This window comes from Amphiura filiformis, chromosome 12, assembly GCF_039555335.1.
Source record: "Amphiura filiformis chromosome 12, Afil_fr2py, whole genome shotgun sequence".
Classification (NCBI taxonomy): domain Eukaryota; kingdom Metazoa; phylum Echinodermata; class Ophiuroidea; order Amphilepidida; family Amphiuridae; genus Amphiura; species Amphiura filiformis.
Window position 1 is genome coordinate 35215428 of NC_092639.1, and position 19892 is coordinate 35235319.

General features: G+C 37.8%; 1 protein-coding gene across 1 annotated transcript in view; it reads left to right on the plus strand.

Annotated features, from left to right (window-relative positions):
* The window catches only part of LOC140166118 (nuclear pore complex protein Nup205-like), a 71230-nt gene that overhangs the window by 21642 nt on the left and 29696 nt on the right, over window positions 1-19892 (plus strand). Inside the window, 7 exon segments of the mRNA XM_072189504.1 lie at window positions 4307-4474; window positions 4997-5109; window positions 5949-6011; window positions 11740-11856; window positions 14704-14835; window positions 16252-16402; window positions 18744-18955. Coding sequence (XP_072045605.1) covers window positions 4307-4474; window positions 4997-5109; window positions 5949-6011; window positions 11740-11856; window positions 14704-14835; window positions 16252-16402; window positions 18744-18955 — 956 coding nt within the window.

Consider the following 19892-nt stretch of genomic DNA (forward strand, 5'->3'; position numbering starts at 1 on the left):
AGTGTACTTGGAGGTTCAATAAAACCCTCTATATATCTTGGGGTTTGAGGTGGGTAAAATCTCTTCCAAGTTTCCCTTGGAGTGTCAAATCTCTAAGGAAAAAGGCAAAACCCGTAACTGAACTTCAAGGGTTCTGATCCTCTGTGTTTCCCTTGGAGTGTCAAATCTCTAAGTGCCTCCGCACAGGTGAAGCCCCTGACTGAACTTTCAAGGATTCTGATAACCCTTGGAGTGTCAAACCTCTAAATGCGTTCACACAGGCAAAATCCCTGACTGAACCTTCAAGGGTTCTGATCCTCTGAGTTAACCTTGGAGTGTCAAACCTCTAAATGCGTTCACACAGGCAAAATCCCTGACTGAACCTTCAAGGGTTCTGAACCTCTGAGTTTCCCTTGGTGTGTCAAACCTCTAAATGCGTTCACACAGGCAAAATCCCTGACTGAACCTTCAAGGGTTCTGATCCTCTGACCTAACCTTGGAGTGTCAAACCTCTAAATGCGTTCACACAGGCAAAACCCCTGACTGAACCTACAAGGGTTCTGAACCTCTGAGTTTCCCTTGGCTTGGTGTGTCAAACCTCTAAATGCATTCACACAGGCAAAATCCCTGACTGAACCTTCAAGGGTTCTGATCCTCTGAGTTAACCTTGGAGTGTCAAACCTCTAAATGCGTTCACACAGGCAAAATCCCTGACTGAACCTTCAAGGGTTCTGATCCTCTGAGTTAACCTTGGAGTGTCAAACCTCTAAATGCGTTCACACAGGCAAAACCCCTGACTGAACCTTCAAGGGTTCTGATCCTCTGAGTTAACCTTGGAGTGTCAAACCTCTAAATGCATTCACACAGGCAAAAGCCCTGACTGAACCTTCAAGGGTTCTGATCCTCTGAGTTAACCTTGGTGTGTCAAACCTCTAAATGCGTTCACACAGGCAAAACCCCTGACTGAACCTTCAAGGGTTCTGATCCTCTGAGTTAACCTTGGGTGTGTCAAACCTCTAAATGCGTTCACACAGGCGAAACCCCTGATGGAACCTTCAAGGGTTCTAATACTCTAATACTCTGAGTCAACTCTTGAGTATTTTTATGAATAACACAAAACTTAGTGCAATCAAATCTGTCAGAGACCTTGGTGTTGATGTCACATCCAAACTTGATTGGAACGACCATATTAACAGATTGGTAAAAAAGTGCAATAAAAAAAATGGGTCTCATCATGCGCACAGTTGGTTTTAAGGCACCTGAAAAAATCACCAAAGCCCTGTATAATTCATTGATCAGGAGTGATCTTGAATTTGGTAGCTGCCTTTGAGTGGTACATCCAGACACAATATTCAGTGTCTCGAAAGTGTTCAAAGGCGAGCTACCAAGTTCATCATGCACTATCCTGATCTGGATTATCGGGAGCGGTTGTGCCATCTGGGTATGTTACCCCTCACGCTTCGTAGAGAGCAACTTGATATTTGTTTATTTTACAAGTCCTTGTCTGACAATTACGATCTGGATGTCTACAAGTATGTCAAGTTTTCAAGTCAGAGATTGGGCAAGACCATCCCAACACAAGATCAACATGTGACACCTTGCGCCTTAGGATCCCCTTCTGCAAAACGGAAGCTTTTAAGTCCAGTTTTTTTAACCGCATTGTGCCAATTTGGAATCAGCTTCCCTTAGTGTTAGGTCCTCTTCATCTTTTTCTGTTTTTAAAAGCAATGTGGTTAATTTTTTGCATTCTCATTTTGAGTTAAATTTTCGGCCGGCTGACATTTGTGCGCACCTGTTCATCCCAATCCTCTACACTGGTATCTCTCCTACATGTGCTGGATCCGTGGTGCGTTTTATTCACATGTATATATATATGTCTTTTATACTTTTACTTTGTGCAATATATTTATCCATCTTTTATCTAATTTTGTTATTTGATATTGTAACCAGTGTATGAAGCCAAATAAATTTTAAAAAAAATAAAAAATAAAAAAATATCCTGTGTGGACATGGCTTTAGTGTAGATTCCATTTACTCACCTTGGGGATGAAATGGACTTCTATAATTTGTGATGTCGAAAGGAGACACTTGTGGGCAGGATCATAAATGGAGAAATGGCAAAAGATCTGACAGGGTGATTTTTACAATTTGGGTTTGTTGCAAATTTGTGATTTTAATAAAATTTGTAATTTTTAAAATATTATCTGATAGTTTCTGATAATATCATAACTTACGAACTTACTTAGGAATGCCCGATTTCATTGGGGAAAACAGTGTTGTGGAGCAAAATATCTCTATATTTAAGATATGTAACACACAGAAGTTATTGATGACTTCCTGTCTGTAGGAAGGAGCTTGTCCATTTTTAAACTTCCTGTTTATGGGGGAGGGGGGAATGGATTTAGGCACAATTTACCTCTTGGACAGACTTAGCGTTTGTCGATGACCTTGCCTTGATGACATCCTGTAATAATGCGCAAAGAAACTTGACTATTTTAAAACTGGCCATTTACCTGTTTGCATGGGGCAGATTTAGACAGAATTACTACGGACATATGACGCAGATGTTTTACATTATGAAATCAAAACCAATTAGGTGATTCTGGACACTTCTTTGAGACAGGGCAGAGCCAGAAATTCCCTGTCTGCTTAGCACGTGGTTGTAAAATATCCATGTAGTTCTGGGCTCTGGCCATTCCACAATCTGATAGTGATACAAGTGTTAATTATAAACTACAATGAATGCTTTTATCAATTTTTGCCCCCCACACACACACACATTTGTGGGGCTTATGTTATTATCAAAATGGTTGTTTGTTTGTGTGTTTGGCTGTCTGGTCCTTTGTCCATTAATCCATTCTGCAGCAAAACGCTATATAACCAATTAACTTCATTATTATGCTTTGAGAATCTGCCATCCTATACTTTATACACATTTTTAAAAACCAATTATTCTGGATATTGGCGACCAATTTCACCTGAACACGGAGGTCTCTGCATCAGCTTGCAGTCCATGATCACCATACATGTAGTGTATAGATATCGTAACACCATTTAACGACCCCACTTTTAGGCGGTTACAGAATATAATCGAGAAAATTAAAATTTTGACCAAAATCACTTTTTGACCAAAAATCACTTTTTGACCAAAATCACTCTTTTGACCAAAAATCACTTTTTGACCAAAAATCACATTTTGACCAAAATCACATTTTTGACCAAAAAACAGATTCTCAAAGCATATAATGATAAAATTGAATGGATCCTTTCGCACGATACACAAAGATATTGGTCTCGCTGTGAGGTTAAAAGACTCACAGCTCGACCAATATCTTTGTGTATCATGCTCAATCCATCCAATTTTATATCAAACTTGGTATGGTGACAGTATATGATTGCCTGATGTGCTGTATAGTTTTGTGTCATGTTATTTGTATATTTATGAATATTACTGAGCTGATTTGCATATTTTGCCTACATTTTCATTAATCCACTCTGCAGCTAATAGCATAGACCGATCAAATTCATTATTATGTCTCCATATTTTATAATATATAAATTTCTATATTAAGTGCTTTAAAAACATATGAAATCGTGTATCGGTCGCATGTATAACCGTGATTGATATTTAGCGACCATTAATACTGTAGTCTCTTATGGTGTTTCTTGGTCAAATTTTTGACCAAGAAACACATTTTTTACCAAAAATCTTGTTTTGACTGGACCAAAAAACATATTTGTTACCAAAAATGATGTTTTTCACATTTTGCCCAAAAATCACACTTTTGACCAAAAATGAAGTACTTGTTGGTGCATAGATCACAAGAACTTAAAAATGTGACCGAAAATCCCACTTTGGTGACATTATCCTCATATTGCTTAATTGGGTGACATGAATTGGATAGAGTATGTCTGATGAGAGGGTGCTTGATCATTTATCATTTATCAGGGACACTTGAACCTTCCATATTGACATGAATTGGGTACAGTATGTCTGATGAATTTCCCTAGCAGAGGGTGCTTTGATCATTTATCGCTCATCAGGGATACATGTTGAACGTTCTATATTGACATGATTTGGATAGAGTACGTCTGATAAAATTCCTTGGCAGAGGGCGCTTTGATCATTTATCGCTCATCAGGGACACATGTTGAACGTTCTATATTGACATGATTTAGATAGAGTATGTCCGATAAAATTCCTTGGCAGAGGGCGCTTTGATCATTTATCGCTCATCATGGACACATAAGTTGGTTATAATGAAATAGTGGTAAAAAATATGTAATTTTACTGACTTAAATTGCTCTCTCTTTTATCAACTTGCAGAATTAGTTCAATTTCTGCCACTCATCAACGATGTGCAGTTTGTCCAGGATATTCATAGAGAGATTACTAAAGATGATGCAGAATGGGTCAGCGATGGTGTAAGAGATACACTGAGGTTTGCCTGGGCCATAGCCCTGAGAAATTTGGCACAGCAACCGGAAATGCAAGGTAAATAGATTGGTAAAGACGTCAAAAGTACTTTGCACACTACATGAAAATTTAGCACCAAATAGCCCTGGGGGTGGCCAGTCAAAAAATGCAATATACACATGGTCCCTCTCTTACACTGTCCTCAGTTTTGCGATCGAAGTGGTGCCTCTCATAATTTAGTTGTTTCAGTTATTACCAAATTACACCAAACTATCCCTGTATAGCCAGGGAAATGCCCTGCACGACTCGCTGAGTGTGGACTGAGACAATCAGCTTGTTTCTACTGAGCAAACGGTTGCGGGTGAATTCGAGGGAATTTGACTTGATGCGAGGAATGCGAAAGAAGAATTTGTGAAAGATGATGAAATGATAGCGGATATGGCCATCAAGTTTTTCCGGGAATTGTGAAGAATTATTCTACTAATCTACCTGTAATCTAATTTTCTAATGTCTGGGAAAGCAAGCAATTCCTGTCCCTATACTCTTGTTTGTCTGTATAGAGATTAATGTCCTTATTAATCTATCCGTAATTTATTGTAGATATGCAGGAATTTGTGGAAGAAGATGAAATGATTGCGGATATGGCCATCAAGGCTAATGTCTTCCAGTATCTCCGAGAAGCGGTGGTAGCTTCAAAAACATTTCATAAAACAGTAAGTAGAAATTGTAACATGGGACCATTCCAGGTTTATTCTCCATAAACTCTCTCCATCTACCCTACCTGGGATTTCCCATGCCTTTAACCTCAAAATTACAGGGGAATTATCACTGTGAAACTGCTAAAAGAAGCAGTGGCGTAGCGTCATAGGGGCATGGGGAGGGACATGCCCCCGATCGATCTGAATTTTTTAAAAATCCCATAGGAAAATGGCCGAAAAATGGTTTGTGACCCCCCACCCCAATCAGACCCGGTGCCCCCCCAATCGGATGACCCACGCTCGCCACTGAAAAGAAGGTCTTGAAACCCCAAGGATGTCAATTTAGAATTCCCTTAGATGTTGATGATCTTTGGCTTTTGGCATATTGTCGGACTAGCTCCATGAAAATTGGGAGCATGTGCATGTTCCTAGAATAATATATTTACAACTTACAAGCTTGAAAAAAAATATGGGTCAGCCAATTTTGGCAAGCAAAGTGAGCTGGAAATTATTTTGACTTGGCCAGAATATGTGTCTGTCAGTTCCAAAATATTTGTGGGCCAATTAATGAGCCAGTTTGACTATTTATCTCCTCATATCAAAATCCACTTTTGGGGAAGTCAACCTTCTGATCTGGAAGTGGACATGGTTAGGTAATTCGCTATGTCGACTTGGCAAAGATTAGGTTATATCACCATGATGACATAACTAGCTCACCATGTCGACTTGGCAAGATTATTTATCTCGGCTTCTGGATGACGCTTAAAACGTTCCGTAAATTTCTTACAATCTGTCACTTACATTGTTTTTCTTTATTTTTCATCTCACCATTTATATCATTTATATTTTAATAGGAATTTTATGTGCGATGTCTCCATGCTCTGCTGACGGGCTTTATCATTCAGATGCCACTTAAGGTAATGTATCTTAATGAAATGATAGAGTACATATATTTCACTTTTCCAGCTAATCTGTTGTTCCAGAAACTGGTGGTTTAAAGGTGACTAAAATAAATTCCAAACATCACATGTTCATACGTGTTCATTATATGTGTTGGTGGGTGGGTAGGTGGATGGGTGGGTGGGTAATTTTTAGGTTGTGCAAAGGAGAAACTGTATGGCAGCACCTGCATGAGTCATATTTTTATGTGTATCTGTGCGTCAATAATATGTAAAGCTTGGTTAAAATTTGGTCTCATTTGAACAGTTTAAATTCCATTGTAACCAAATTTGAGTCATAGCTGCACTACAGGAACTGTCAGTTAATGGTTGTGTTCAAGGTCATGTACCAAGGTCAAAAGGCCATTTGAAGTCAACTTAGGCTGAAAATAGTATTGAAAGCTTATGATCATAATTTAAAAAAAAATGAAATGAATATGAAAATATAGTAAATTACAATCTAGTGATTTAAAAAAAAACATACAAGGCCGGCTAGGCAGCAATGGCACATTGATTGTGTTTCCCGTCACATATGTTTTGGGCACTTCGGGGGCTAAAATGGCCAAATATGAGGTTAATTTGGTCAGAAACCCACACATAGGCATCAACATTGGGGGGATGATTGTATGGACCATACCCCATGGCAAAATATTACCCCCCTCCCCCCCCCCCCGCATCTGCGCCTATGATATAAGGCTTTGTAATGTTGGTAACCAACAAAACATTGAATCATAAAAGGCAAGAAAAAGACTAATCAATTTATAAATCAAACTTGCTCATATGTGACACGATCAAGGGGAATGAGTCGCATGTCGCTAATATTGATTTTGAGATATTGGCAAAGAAAGTGTTAAAATTCTTTTGTTTTATATTGTTTTCAGGGATTGATAAATTGATGTAACTTCGCACAGAAAAATCAAATCAACATGGGGTTTTCAGTTTATGAAAGTTCTAAATGTAACGTATGTAAAACTCATTTTCGGCCAGGGTCGACATGTGACTCTTTCCCCTTGATCATGTCACATATGTTCATGGGCGGGTGAGATTTTTTATTAATAGGCTTCCCAAAAACTTGATGGACTAATGAATTTCTGTTTTGAACATGATTGATATGTTTACAAAATGGTTTCATTTTTTATATGGTTAAAAACTCACATGTTCAAATATTCTCAGAACTACATGTATGATGTATGATTTGTTAGATTCCAGGGGGTGCATGAATGTATTTCACAGAAATCAATTTTGTTTCATGTGGAAAGCTGGTGGCTGCAAATGAAAACACACAAACTCCAAAGCTGGTGACTTTGAAGAAATCTAAATCTTTTTGTTTTCCAAAAACTTGGATTGACTGACAAATTTCTGTTTCAGACATGTTTGATCTGTCTACTAAATGGTTTCGGTTTATTGGCTTAAAATAAAACTCACATGATCTCAGAAGTCATCTCAGAACTTGGATGTGTTATCTTTTTAGATTTTTGGCGGAGCTCGAATGTTTTTCATAGGAATCAATTTTGTTTAACGCTAAAAGCTGGTGACCCCAAATGAAGCTAAAAATAAATAAAATTCACCTTCATTATGGGCTAAAAATACCGTATTTCGTCAAATAGTCGCCCCCCTCAAATAAACGCCCCCACCACTTTTTTCAACCAAGATGTTTCAAAAATGCTGATATTTCCATGCTATCTTGTGTAGTAAGCTTACCAAGTTCCCCACATGGTCGATAATAGCATCAATAATTGGCGAAAATCTGGATTGGAAACCAGAAGTCGGTGTTTCTAGTTCATAGTTCGTCATTTTAAGTTTACCTAATGATTTTAACGGGAATTATCGTTCTAAAATTAACCTTGAATAAACGCCCCCTTTGGGAAAATGTAACACCCCGGGGGGCGTTTATTTGACGAAATACGGTAGTCTGAAATTGCATTTTCTTCATGCGACAATTGTTCGTCCCCATAAGACGGGCCCAAAATATGCTTGTCCATCCCCCCCCCCATGGTAATGCTTCTTCCTGCCACTGTGTTTGGTTGTACAGAGGTAACAATATTAATGCTAAAAATAATGCTTCAATAAGTTCTGTGAACTCAAAACAAGACCAGACTAACAAATCAACGCTATAGCAATAGCTATTTGAACTGACAGAAGTCCCAGAAGGTGCAGCAGTTTGGTTTATGTTTTCATGGTCAAAATTTGGACAGATTTTTTGTGAAAATTATGGGCACTTGCAGTCTCTGTGCCTGATTGTCAAATTATGATTAGTGGTTGGGTGGGTGTTAATGAATAAAAAAACCACTTAATGAATAAATAAACCGTAAAACACAATTAAGTTCCAAAGTGCTAATTGGTTCCCCCAAAACTTGATGACACTGAATTTTTGATTTGAACATGTTTGATCCTTAGAGGTTTGATCTGTGTAAATAAATGGTTTCGGCTTATTCTGGCTAAAAATACAACTCACCTGTTCTGAGAACTGTGTGTTTGTTACCTTTTTAGATTTCAGGCGGAGCATGACTGTTTTTCAATGAATCAATTTTGTTTAATGCTAAAAGCCGGCTTCATAAACATAACTAAAACTCACGTGTTAGAAAAATAAATAAAACGTGTTAAGAGATTTTTTTCTAACTTAATGACTTTTAAGAATTCTAAGAGAATAAACTGCATTCTGGAATATTTGTAAAGTTCATTCTAACTGTGTCATGAATCCAACATAACTTTGAACTCAGTGCCCTGCGGGGAACTCTAAAGTCTGAAATACCCTGGACTGAGAGCGAGTCGGGATTTAGACAACTTCAAAATGTATGGGGCAGGGCGGAACAGGGAATATATGAATGGGTTAGGCTTGGTGGGTGTGAGTTTAGCTAAGTTGAAACAGACCAGGGTTCTTCTAGTCCGGATCGGGATCAGCAAAAAAAAACTAAATGAAAATACAAATTTTTCCATCTGCTATGTGAGAACTTGTTTTAATTTAACTAGTGGAATACCCGCGCCCTGTGCGAGCCTCCGCTAGTTGAGTAAACAGGAGAGATTACTAAAACATTAATTCATTCATCTTTATTTCATTCAAATATAAAATATAACAGCACAACAATTAACCACATACATTGAATGAGGAGGTTCTCGGAAGGCCTGTATTAGAACCCCCTGTCCTAACAAAAAAAGCTTCAAAATAACCAGAACAACAAAATATACCGCAAAATGTCAAAAACATCCCCCCCTCATTTACCCTAACAAAAACCAAGAGAGCCTGTTTTGTGATCAAGAATATGCAAGAAATTACAGAGTTAAATTCAATACTACATTAAGGGATCTAAAATGAGCGTTTATTGCGTTTCGACAGTATTTTTTATGGGACATGAGAGCACCTCAGACCTATCGAATTGCATTCTGAATCTGAAGCATGTCTTTCTGATATCAAATAATTTTCATTTTTGAAAATCACAACATAATACAAATTTTATGACAAATTATAAAAATTTGATATTTTTCAATTTTTGATATATAACAGTCCTCGAAGTAAATTATATAAATCTAATGATATATATCTTAAAGTGTATGTAGCAGGAGGAAAAGCCGACGGTCAATTGAAAATTTTGACCTTTCATATTGAAGATATGGATTTTTTCCCCAAAAGACCTAATTTTTGTGGGTGTTTTGGAAAAAAAAATCCATATCTTCAATACTGAAATGTCAAAATTTTCAATTGATCGTCGGCTTTTCATCCCACCTACATACACTTTAAGTATAAATCATCAGATGTATAAAGTTTACTTCAAGTACAGTTAAATATCAAAAATATCAATTTGTAATGATTTGCCATAAAATGTGTATTAAATTGCTAATTTCAAAAATCAAAATTATTTGATATCAGAATGACATTCTTCGTATTCAGAATGCAATTCGATATGTCTGATGTGCTCTAATGTCCCAAAATAAATACTGTCCAAACGCTCATACCCCAGCCCTTAACTATACTACAGATAATATGATACACAATTAAATTACTTTAAGCCGTACAAGGAAATTAGATAAAATACTAAATGTAATTAAGAATAATATTATCTTTCACTTTTGAAATGCTTGATTGTCTTTATAGTCTTTATATGTTTCTCAAGTGAATTCCACTTAATTGGGCCTGCTGTTTTTAAGGTTTTATGCGCGAAATTCGTTTTATATTTAGGAACCTGGTAATCTTCATTGTTTCTCGTGTGGTACTTGTGCAGAGTACTCTGCCTTACAAAATACTTTTGAAATGCTTCTGGAAGTTGATTGGTAAAATGTTTATACATAAAAGTACTTAATTCAAGATCATAGGTATCGTAGACATTAAGTACTTTATAGTTCTGAAAGAGAGGAGCTGAATGACTTAGGTAATGACTATTTGATACAATTCTAAGTGCCCTCTTTTGCAGCTTGAAAAGTTTATCTAAGTATGTTTTACAAGTGCTGCCCCATGCTATAATACCGTAATTAACATAAGGAAGTATCAGTGTACAATATAATGAATATAGAATATGCTCAGATACGAAATGTTTAATTTTGTTAATGATTCCTATACCCTTAGACATGTTTTTTTTACAATGTTATCGATATGATTTTTCCATGTCAGGTTCTCGTCAATTGTTACTCTAAGAAATTTTAAAACGGGAAGAATCACTCAACAGGTTACTTGATATGTTGATACAGACTATAGGGCCCAAATGGCAAATAATACCACGCCAAATTGCTATTTTATTATGTAAATACTCTAAGCCATAACCATGTGCCCTAAGATAGGCCTATATATCGCCCTCCTGGGATCATCTTTCACTGATAATGTTCATAATCTGTCCATTCTAACATTTTTTGTTCGCTCTTTATTTCCTTATTTCTTTCTCTCCACTTAAAAAGCATGAAACAATGTGCTAATTGGTTTCTCGAAAACTTGATGACTAATTAATTTTAAATGTGAACATGTTTGATCTGTGTAAACAAATGGTTTCAGCTTATTCTGGCTAAAAATACAATTCACATGTTCAAGTTTTTTCAGAACTGTGTGTTACCTTTTAAGAATTTAGGCGGAGCATGACTGTTTTTCAAAAGAATCAATTTTGTTTAGTGTTCAAGATAACTACCAATAAATCTTTCGGCTTATTCTGGCTAAAAATACAATTCACATGTTCAAGTCTTTTCAGAACTGTGTGTTACCTTTTAAGAATTTAGGCGGAGCATGACTGTTTTTCAAAAGCGCAAGTGCATTAATTTGTCTCATTTCTCGAGCAATAAGTAATACAAGTTTATTAATCTATTTCATACACGAGAAGAAAAAAACATGTGATTTTTACTTTTTTTATATAACAAATTATCACTAAAAATGTTGGAAAACAGAACCAAATATAAATGCATGAATCAGTGCCTGTAGTACGCGGAGTGCACAATATACACAATCAATGCATGTTTCATACTTTTCTAACAGCTTTTATGATTGGCTGCTTTGATATAGGAGTGTATGAAATTGTTACAACTGTTTTATCAGTTTATTGATTAATGCAAAATTGGATGATGAGCTGTCTTTTGCAGAATTTATTTAAATATTAGAGACAGTCTTGTCTTCTAAATGTGACTAATTATTAAAATACTAAATTAGTATATTTATAGAATGAATGAAATTTCCCCCATCAATTATTTTAGTATAACTGTCATTATTATTATTGTTACTATTATTTTTGCAAAGGTGAAAGAAATCCGTAACCGTGGTGATGATGTCGGTCGTCTGCTTATGATGCATGCCAGAGAAGGCACAGAGCCACCAGCCAACTTGCCAAGATATTTTGAAGATTTCATGAAATTGGTAAATTCTTACGAATTTCTGTTTTGTTGTTTGTTCATTCTCCTCTCCTCTCTTGATTTGTTATTTCTACTTTTCCTTTTCTGTATCCATTCTTTGTTTCTTTATTTTAATGAAAATCCAGGAAAGATGAGTATATAGGTACAGCTTTAGTAGATTTTTTATGCCTCCACCGCGAGGCATAATTATGCCTCCACCGCGAGGCATACTGTTTTTGCAATGTCCGTCCTTCCGTCCATCCGTCCATCCGTCCTTCCGTGCTTCCGTGCCTCCGTCCTTCCGTCCGGATACGATATCTCGGGCATGGATGGGCGGATTGACTTCAGATTTTCAGGATAGGTGGGTCATGGTCAAAAACTCTGGCTACTTTTTTTTGGGTGAGATTCAAGGTCATATACTGAGGTAAAAGGTCATTTGAGGTCAGAGGGCCCATTTTCCTTATTTACCTCTTTTCTCGGAGACTGGGGGTCGCACGTTCCTCAAACTTGGTGGGTGGGTGCATCTTGACCCTAGACAGAACAAGTTTTTATTGGTTAGTGGGTCAAGGTCTCCTGAGGTCATGCAGGGGTCATCTGAGGTCAAATTAGCAAAAATAGTCATATGGCCATGAAACTTGGTAGGTACATTCAACATGTAAAGCCACATTTTTGGAAGATCATTTTGGGGTCATCTGGGGTCACCCAGGGGTCATCTGAGGTCAAATTAGTAAAAACTGTCGTATGGGCATGAAACTTGGTAGGTACAGTCAACATTCAGAGCCTAATTTTTTGAAGGTCATTTTGGGGTCATCCAGGGTCACCCAGGGGTCATTTGAGGTCAAGTTAGTAAAAACTGTCGTATGGGCATGAAATTTGGTGGGTACAGTCAATATTCAGAGCCAAATTATTGGAAGGTCGTTTTGGGGTCATCTGAGGTCATCCAGGGGTCATCTGAGGTCAAATTAGTAAAAACTGTCATATGGGCATGAAACTTGGTGGGTACAGTCAACATTTAGAACCAATTTTTGGAAGGTCATTTTGGGGTCACCAGGGGTCATCTGAGGTCAAATTAGTAAAAACTATCGTATGGGCATGAAACTTGGTGGGTACAGTTAACATTTAGAGCCAAATTTTGGGAAGGTCATTTTGGGGTCACCATGGGGTCATCTGAGGTCAAATTAGTATAATCACTATATGGGCATGAAACTTGGTGGGTGCAGCCAACCTTTTTTTTTTGGGCAGTCATTTTGGGGTCACCCAGGAGTCATTGAAAGGTTGTTTTGGGGTCATCCAGGTGTCATCTAAGGTCAAATTCAGTCTCCTCTTTTAGGCTTGAAGCTTTGTATCAACTTGTGAATTCCACATCACTCCCTTTGGTGGAGGCATCACGGTCGATGCTGTGCGTCGAAAACCGCGACATCCGAGAACCGCGGTCCATCTAGTTTATGTTCCAAATAATTTATACTGTGTACCAAAACCATTTCATAGCATATGAGATTATTCCATTATTAAATGAAACAAGTTATAATATTTAAATTTAAATATAAAACTTACTGGTAAATGGTTCTTTTGTGATTTTCATGGAGCAACCGAAATAAGCACGAGGCAGAAGAGTACTGCTATCTTGTTAAATGGATTTGAAAGACTGATTTTATTTACAGAATAGGGGTGTAAATTAACGGTTATTTGTCTAACCGTGTAAACGGACCACAATCCGGTCCGTATGTGAAAAAAAATAATAATAATAATTTTTAGAGTTTTTCAATTTTTTAAAGTTACTTATAGACCCTAAATTTCTTGTTATTCAAGGTTTTTTAACATGCCCCCCCAAAAAATCCGGATTTTTGTATTCAAAAATCACAAATTTCCGCCAGAAATGAGCCGCAAATTTGTATTTTAAATCGCATTTAGTGATTTAGTATTTTTGGTGGGAAAACAGTCGCAACCCGAAATACGAAATAAACCGAGATGGTTTGCAAATGCGGTATCCTCAGTATTCTATAGTATTGTGTTTTAAACTGCCGGGAACCAGTGGAACCAAAACAATATGGCGGCGTGATTGGTGTTGTTCAGTGGTGAGAACCCGGGTGAGAATTACTTAATTCTCACCTAGCTAGCCTTGTCAGAGAGGAAATCCTGAATCAAAACTAGGTAGATGTTATTTTTAAGTGAAAAATAATTCTATTTAGTTTAAAGTTTGAGATAGTTTCGTTCATAAATTGGTGCTCCGGATGGGCTTCTGAGCATTGCTGAGTGCCTTCAAACCCCCGGCAGCTATCGCACCGCTCGCTACGCTAGATCTCGGCATTCGATTGGTCACTGAAATAGGCCTATTAAATTTCCGGCTTTTTTGGAACCAGTCACTTGCAACCCTGAACCTTGAATAACGAGAAATTTAGGGTCTAAAAAGTAAAAAAGGTTAGTGATTTTCCTAAACGGATAGTGCATTTTACGGTCGGTTAAACGTGAAACGTGTAAACGTAGAGAATTCAGAATCTGTCACTGAATTTTGGGGCAAATGGTCTAAGTACTGTAACAAATGATATTTTTATGATATATTTATTTACTCTTTGTAGACCTCAAAGCAGCTACTGTGAAAATGTTATTGTGGAAATATTTTCCTTTTGTGTAGATGTCTATATAATAGAAGCTTAATTGATATTGCTAATTTAAAAACAGCGGAAATAGATCTCAGTCAGTGAAACTTGAAACTTAAATATTGGGAAAATTTCCCCTTTTTACAGTAGTTCTTATTTAAAATTTGTAATATCATACCTCTGGTACCATCTTGTCCAGTAATGTTTCACCAGTTTTGACTCTATTGTTGAATTAGAGCTCACATTTGTATTTATTTACAATTGATATTTTACAGCTTGGTGCACTGTACATAACAGATCCTCTAAACCTGGAGTTGTCGTTAGAATTTTGGTGTCCACCTGACCATTCACCGACACATGGGGCAAGCTATCTGAGTCATGTGTCCCAGAAACACTCACACAGACAGGTAATTAATAATAATATATTGCCTGAATGAGACAAAGGGTGTAACTGATAGTTATATCAAACTTTGAGATAAAAAAAAAAAAAGTGTAACTTTGACACCTTCTTTAGCATGTGATTACCTTGGTGTACTTGCAGGCTTTAGTTGAATTGTCTTCATGCCCTCAAAAAAGCCAATGTGTGACACACTGGTTCATGGAGACCAAAGGAGACCTTTTTGAATTACTATGTACAAACATTATGCTATCATATAACACAAAGGTCAAGCATACTTGGTTCTATTTATGATGTCTATTTTTCTATGTATTTTATTGTTTTTTACTCCATATTTTTGCCTTTTATATCTATTTCAAATTTGCTGCCTTTCACCTCCATGGACCAGATTGTGTCACATATTAACTTTGTGCCCTAATAAAATAATATACCCTTTAGAAATAAGGAATACCTCATTACTACCCACAAACTTTAAAGAAGAAACCACCGAAACATATTTCTTAATGTGTGTGTCTATCCCCAGGCCTTGTCTTTTGAGGCGAGTGAGAGCGATCACTCGCCTAAAATGAAGCTGAGGAGAGCCTTTTATCACTTGCCTACATTTGGTGTAATACTAATACAAGTGATTAAAATCACTCACCTACAGCTCACCTATGACGAGTTTTGAGGACAGTGATTTGTCACTCGCCAGCAATTTTCAAAAGACAAGGCCTGCATCCCGGCTGTCTGTGGAAATTTAGTACGGTTTTGGCCAGTTGAATATCATGATGTATTCAATATCTCAGTTATGCCATGCGAGGGCAGTATTCATGGTATAGTCATGGACGTTGGAGCAAAATTAGGAAAATTCTGGTGTTCAACCATCCATTGTGCAAGTCATGTCAGCAAAGACTGATGAATTATAAATAACCCCAGAATTAAAGTTGAGAAACTTCAGGAAATTTCTTGAATTCAGGAAAATGAATACTTTGTCAAGAAATTGTCCAAAGGAAAAGATGCAAACTTTGAGTGCTACTGCTAAAGGCATTTGTAGATACCCGGCATTTGAACCAAGTTCCATTGTTTAGATAGAACAATAGACATCGCTTCCATTCCATCTGGATGGACGGAACAGACGTTTGACCGCCGGTCAAGTTTGGATTTCACCCCTCACCTTTGTTTTTATGATTCTGGGTGTTGTGGCAGTTACATCTCTGGAATTATAATGGGGGTGCCTTTGGCTTATATATTTATTGAATATTTATTATTAAGCCTCCAAATAATGCACAAATGTATGGTAGAATATATTCTTGAATTATTATCACAAACAAGTTGTGGATTTGTAATATATCTCAGTTAGCAGATTGGTAGTTGTCAGTGTGTACTGTTGTAAGCAGGAGAGTGCCATTTTATTCAGTTGATTGATTGATCGCATTTGTTACCTTAGGTGAGCCTGTTCAAGTTTGTACGCATGGCAGGAGACCTGCTACCACCGTCACTATTCATTCCTTATATCAACATGTTGAGGGGACTAGCCAATGGACCAGAGAGTGCTCACCAGTGCTTTAATTTTCTCAAGAACAATGGCATGGGAGGTGGTAAGTCTGCTGTACTAGCTGTAGGTGTAAAGACCTTTGAAGGGACATTTGGAGATCTGCCACTTTCAAACTATACTATTCCTATTCCCCCCCACATGAAAATCTCTAAGTATGATTTATTTTTGTCTGTGTCATATTTGGCACTTGCCCTTTTGAGATATATTTATTAGTGTTGGCCGATCCAACCCAAGATCGGATCTGCCGATCTCCGATCTGAAAATTAGCAGATCCGGCCGATCCGAGCCCGATTCAGATTCCTTAAATGTTATTCTACAACCAGTACAAGTTCATTCAAGTCGGGCTCGGGCCCCAGTAATGTTAACGGCCAAAGCTTAATTCCCCAAACCTGTAACTATGTAATATGATGACCGTTTTTAGAGGTTTTTCATGTCAATATCAACCCAAATAAAATACCATTTTACACCCCAAGTCCCAGCGTTACTCACTCAGTGCCTCCGATTGTCGGAAGTTTAATCATTAATCCATTTCTCTTGATTGTTTTATTCTTCTTTCTTCTCCGCGAATCAACTTTGATTTGCGTGTGTACCAAGTTAGGCGAATCACTGCGCGAATTGATTCGATGACCCTGCAGCTAAATCAGCTCCATCGATATTATAATAATTTATGCATATGACGTATTGGGGAATACCGCGGAATTCCCATCCTGATTGGTTGTGCAGAGTTGTTTACAGAAAGAATTCACGTGTTCGGAGATTAAGAGATGAAATCGCCTGTGTGAGGAGGAATAGCGCGAATGTGCGCAATTCTAAAAATAACATGCCCTCAAATTCACCTTGGGAAACCCGACATTGAAGGGCGCACGTGTCGAGTGTTAAAGTGTTTACAAATTTTTCCCAGGGATGCACTGTACAGTCGGGAGTGTTGTCACTGAGTGGATAATATTATAAAATACAGTATGAAACGACATGATTCTTGCGGTGGTAACAACGCTTTTTGGAAATATATTGGCATTAAATAGTAGTAATGTTACATAAGAAAGTAATGGTAAGCTTAAAGAATTGTTGTGTACTTTTATTACTGTCAAGTTCAGAGATCGGTAAGCTAGATCGGCAGCTGATAGCTCATCTGCCGATTCAGATTCAAGGCCGATGCAGTCCATATCGGCACCGATCTCCGATTCACAGATCGGTATCGGCCAACACTAATATTTATGCCAGGCAAGTAGTAGAACAGGTTATTTGCCTGGGTGTGTCTATCTTGTGTCTTTTCGCGTTATGTAAAGATTGCAAAATGCATTCCTGCGTGTGAGAGAGCATTCTTTACACACATGCTCATTGTGCTGTGATTCCAAAAAACGGTGCAGATTCAATGTCACGCAACTTAAAAGAGGCAGTGACGTCGCTACCAAGCTTGAAGCGACACAAGGTATAGGTATAATTTAAGCCATGAATGTAAAACCTCATCAAAGCCACTAGTTAAACATGACTTTAATGATATTATGCACTTAGCAGGAATATCACAAAAATATCTAGATTGCTTTAAATGTTGTCAGGGCAGTTGTGAACTGGGGTGTGTGTGTGGGGGGTGGTACATATGTGCTTTTGCAGCTTTGTGTGAATGTGTCAGTGTGCATTAGTTACTATAGTTTTCAGCATGGTGTTTAGAGAATAAACACGGGTAAAGTAGTTGGACACCGTTGAAGGACCTAGCCAAATAGTATATTGCATTTATTCTTTAAGCTTTACCAGCTTTATTGATATAATTAATCATATAAGAAATCGGTGTGTGTGGTGAGCCCCACTTTTCAAAGAAAAAGGACCCTGCCAAATACTATATTGAATTTATTCTTTAAGCTTTACCAGCTTTATTGATATAATTAATCGTTGTGTGTGGTGAGCCCCACTTTTCAAAGAAAAATTGCTGGCTTTTAAATTAACAGTTCTGAAATGAAGTGCTAGATACAGTACTAGCATCCTGCAATGTATAGCAAGGGTGAAAATAAGAGAGCTTGAACCAGGGGCCACTTTGGCAAAAAAGTGGCCCCTGGTTCACTAAGATTTGGAAGAACCAGGAGCCATTTCCAATTACTAAGGGGCCAATAAGAATAAAGATGTGCTGGATAAGTTAAGTAAGCACTATTTGCTTGTAATTTGATATTTTTGGTTCACTATCCAGGGGGCCAGTTTTGTGAGAAAAGTGTCCCCTGGTCAACTAAAATTGAGATGGAACCAGGGGCCATTTCAGAGTTTCTGGGGGCCAAACGTCTCCCACTTAATTTCACCCCTGATGTAAAGACTTTCGTATTTGCACTAATTTTGTTGTTTACTTGTGTATCTTGATATAAATATCACTTTTTATGTTCTTTAATTATTTATTTTAGGTGGCAATGCCAGCAGCGTCTCCTGGGATCATTTCTTTCTTTCCATTAACCGCTACTACACAAATTTGCGGCATGAGGTCGCCGGATCACCCCTGCAAGAAATGGGACAAGCCCAGATGGCACATAGGTACCATGTGGCCAAGGGGATCACTCAACATGAGTTGGAGGGGTTAGTTACTGTTCTCAAGCTGACTCAAATGATAGCAAAATGGGTGAGTAAGAAGTTTAGCTGTAAATCTGTTGGTATTATTATTATACAAGATTTCGCGGTTCTCGGGTTGGGTGGTTCTCATTATAGGCCTATCTCTAATTACCAAACACCCGTTACCCATATACCCGCCCTGACCTTTTAAACTACTATGATATAGGCCTCGTCTCTTAGTGATCAATATAATTGGCTATTATAGCCTTACCTGGTTCTGGTCCGATGAGATGCACCTGTAAATTAGTCACATGCACACTGTAATGCTTTGCGATACCACTTTTGCGCCCGTCGGTACTCACGCTGCGCCCGTTGATACTCTGCGTACACGCTCTGCGAGCACGCGATAGCTCCGCGCGGACGCGATAGCACGCGGACAGACGGACAAACTCTCTATTAGTATTAAGATATGTGGTAGTTAAAAAATTGAATATTTTAACAAGCAAGACATGTTGACCTGTCCCTGCCCATTGGAAACCTTCTACAGCCTGTCCAGCACCAGTCTCGGCATCATCACCCTGATTCATCTACCACAATATCAACCAAGAAAGATTGCTACAAGAACTCATTTGTCCCAGGAACAATCTGTGACTGGAACTCCACCTCACATAATTAACATAACTGCACCTGAAAGCCTCAAAGCAGCAGTAACCAAGCACCTAAGTAATTTAGACTAAGCAAGAAACATCAGCTCGGATCACACAACCTGGCCGTTTGACTCCAAATCAACATCTATCAGAGAGGCTGCCTCATTATCATTGTGCAATATTGTTCATTATCTTTAGCAATGCTATCAAGAAGATGCCAAAGAGGGCAAGATTTGGGTTTGCTCATCCCATTACCTCAAGTATTAAGTAACTTCTATGTCATGTTTCATTTGGCTAGAGTTAATAATTATTTCTCCTTCATGCGAGTCGCTAGAGATCGGATGAAATAAGGAATTTGAA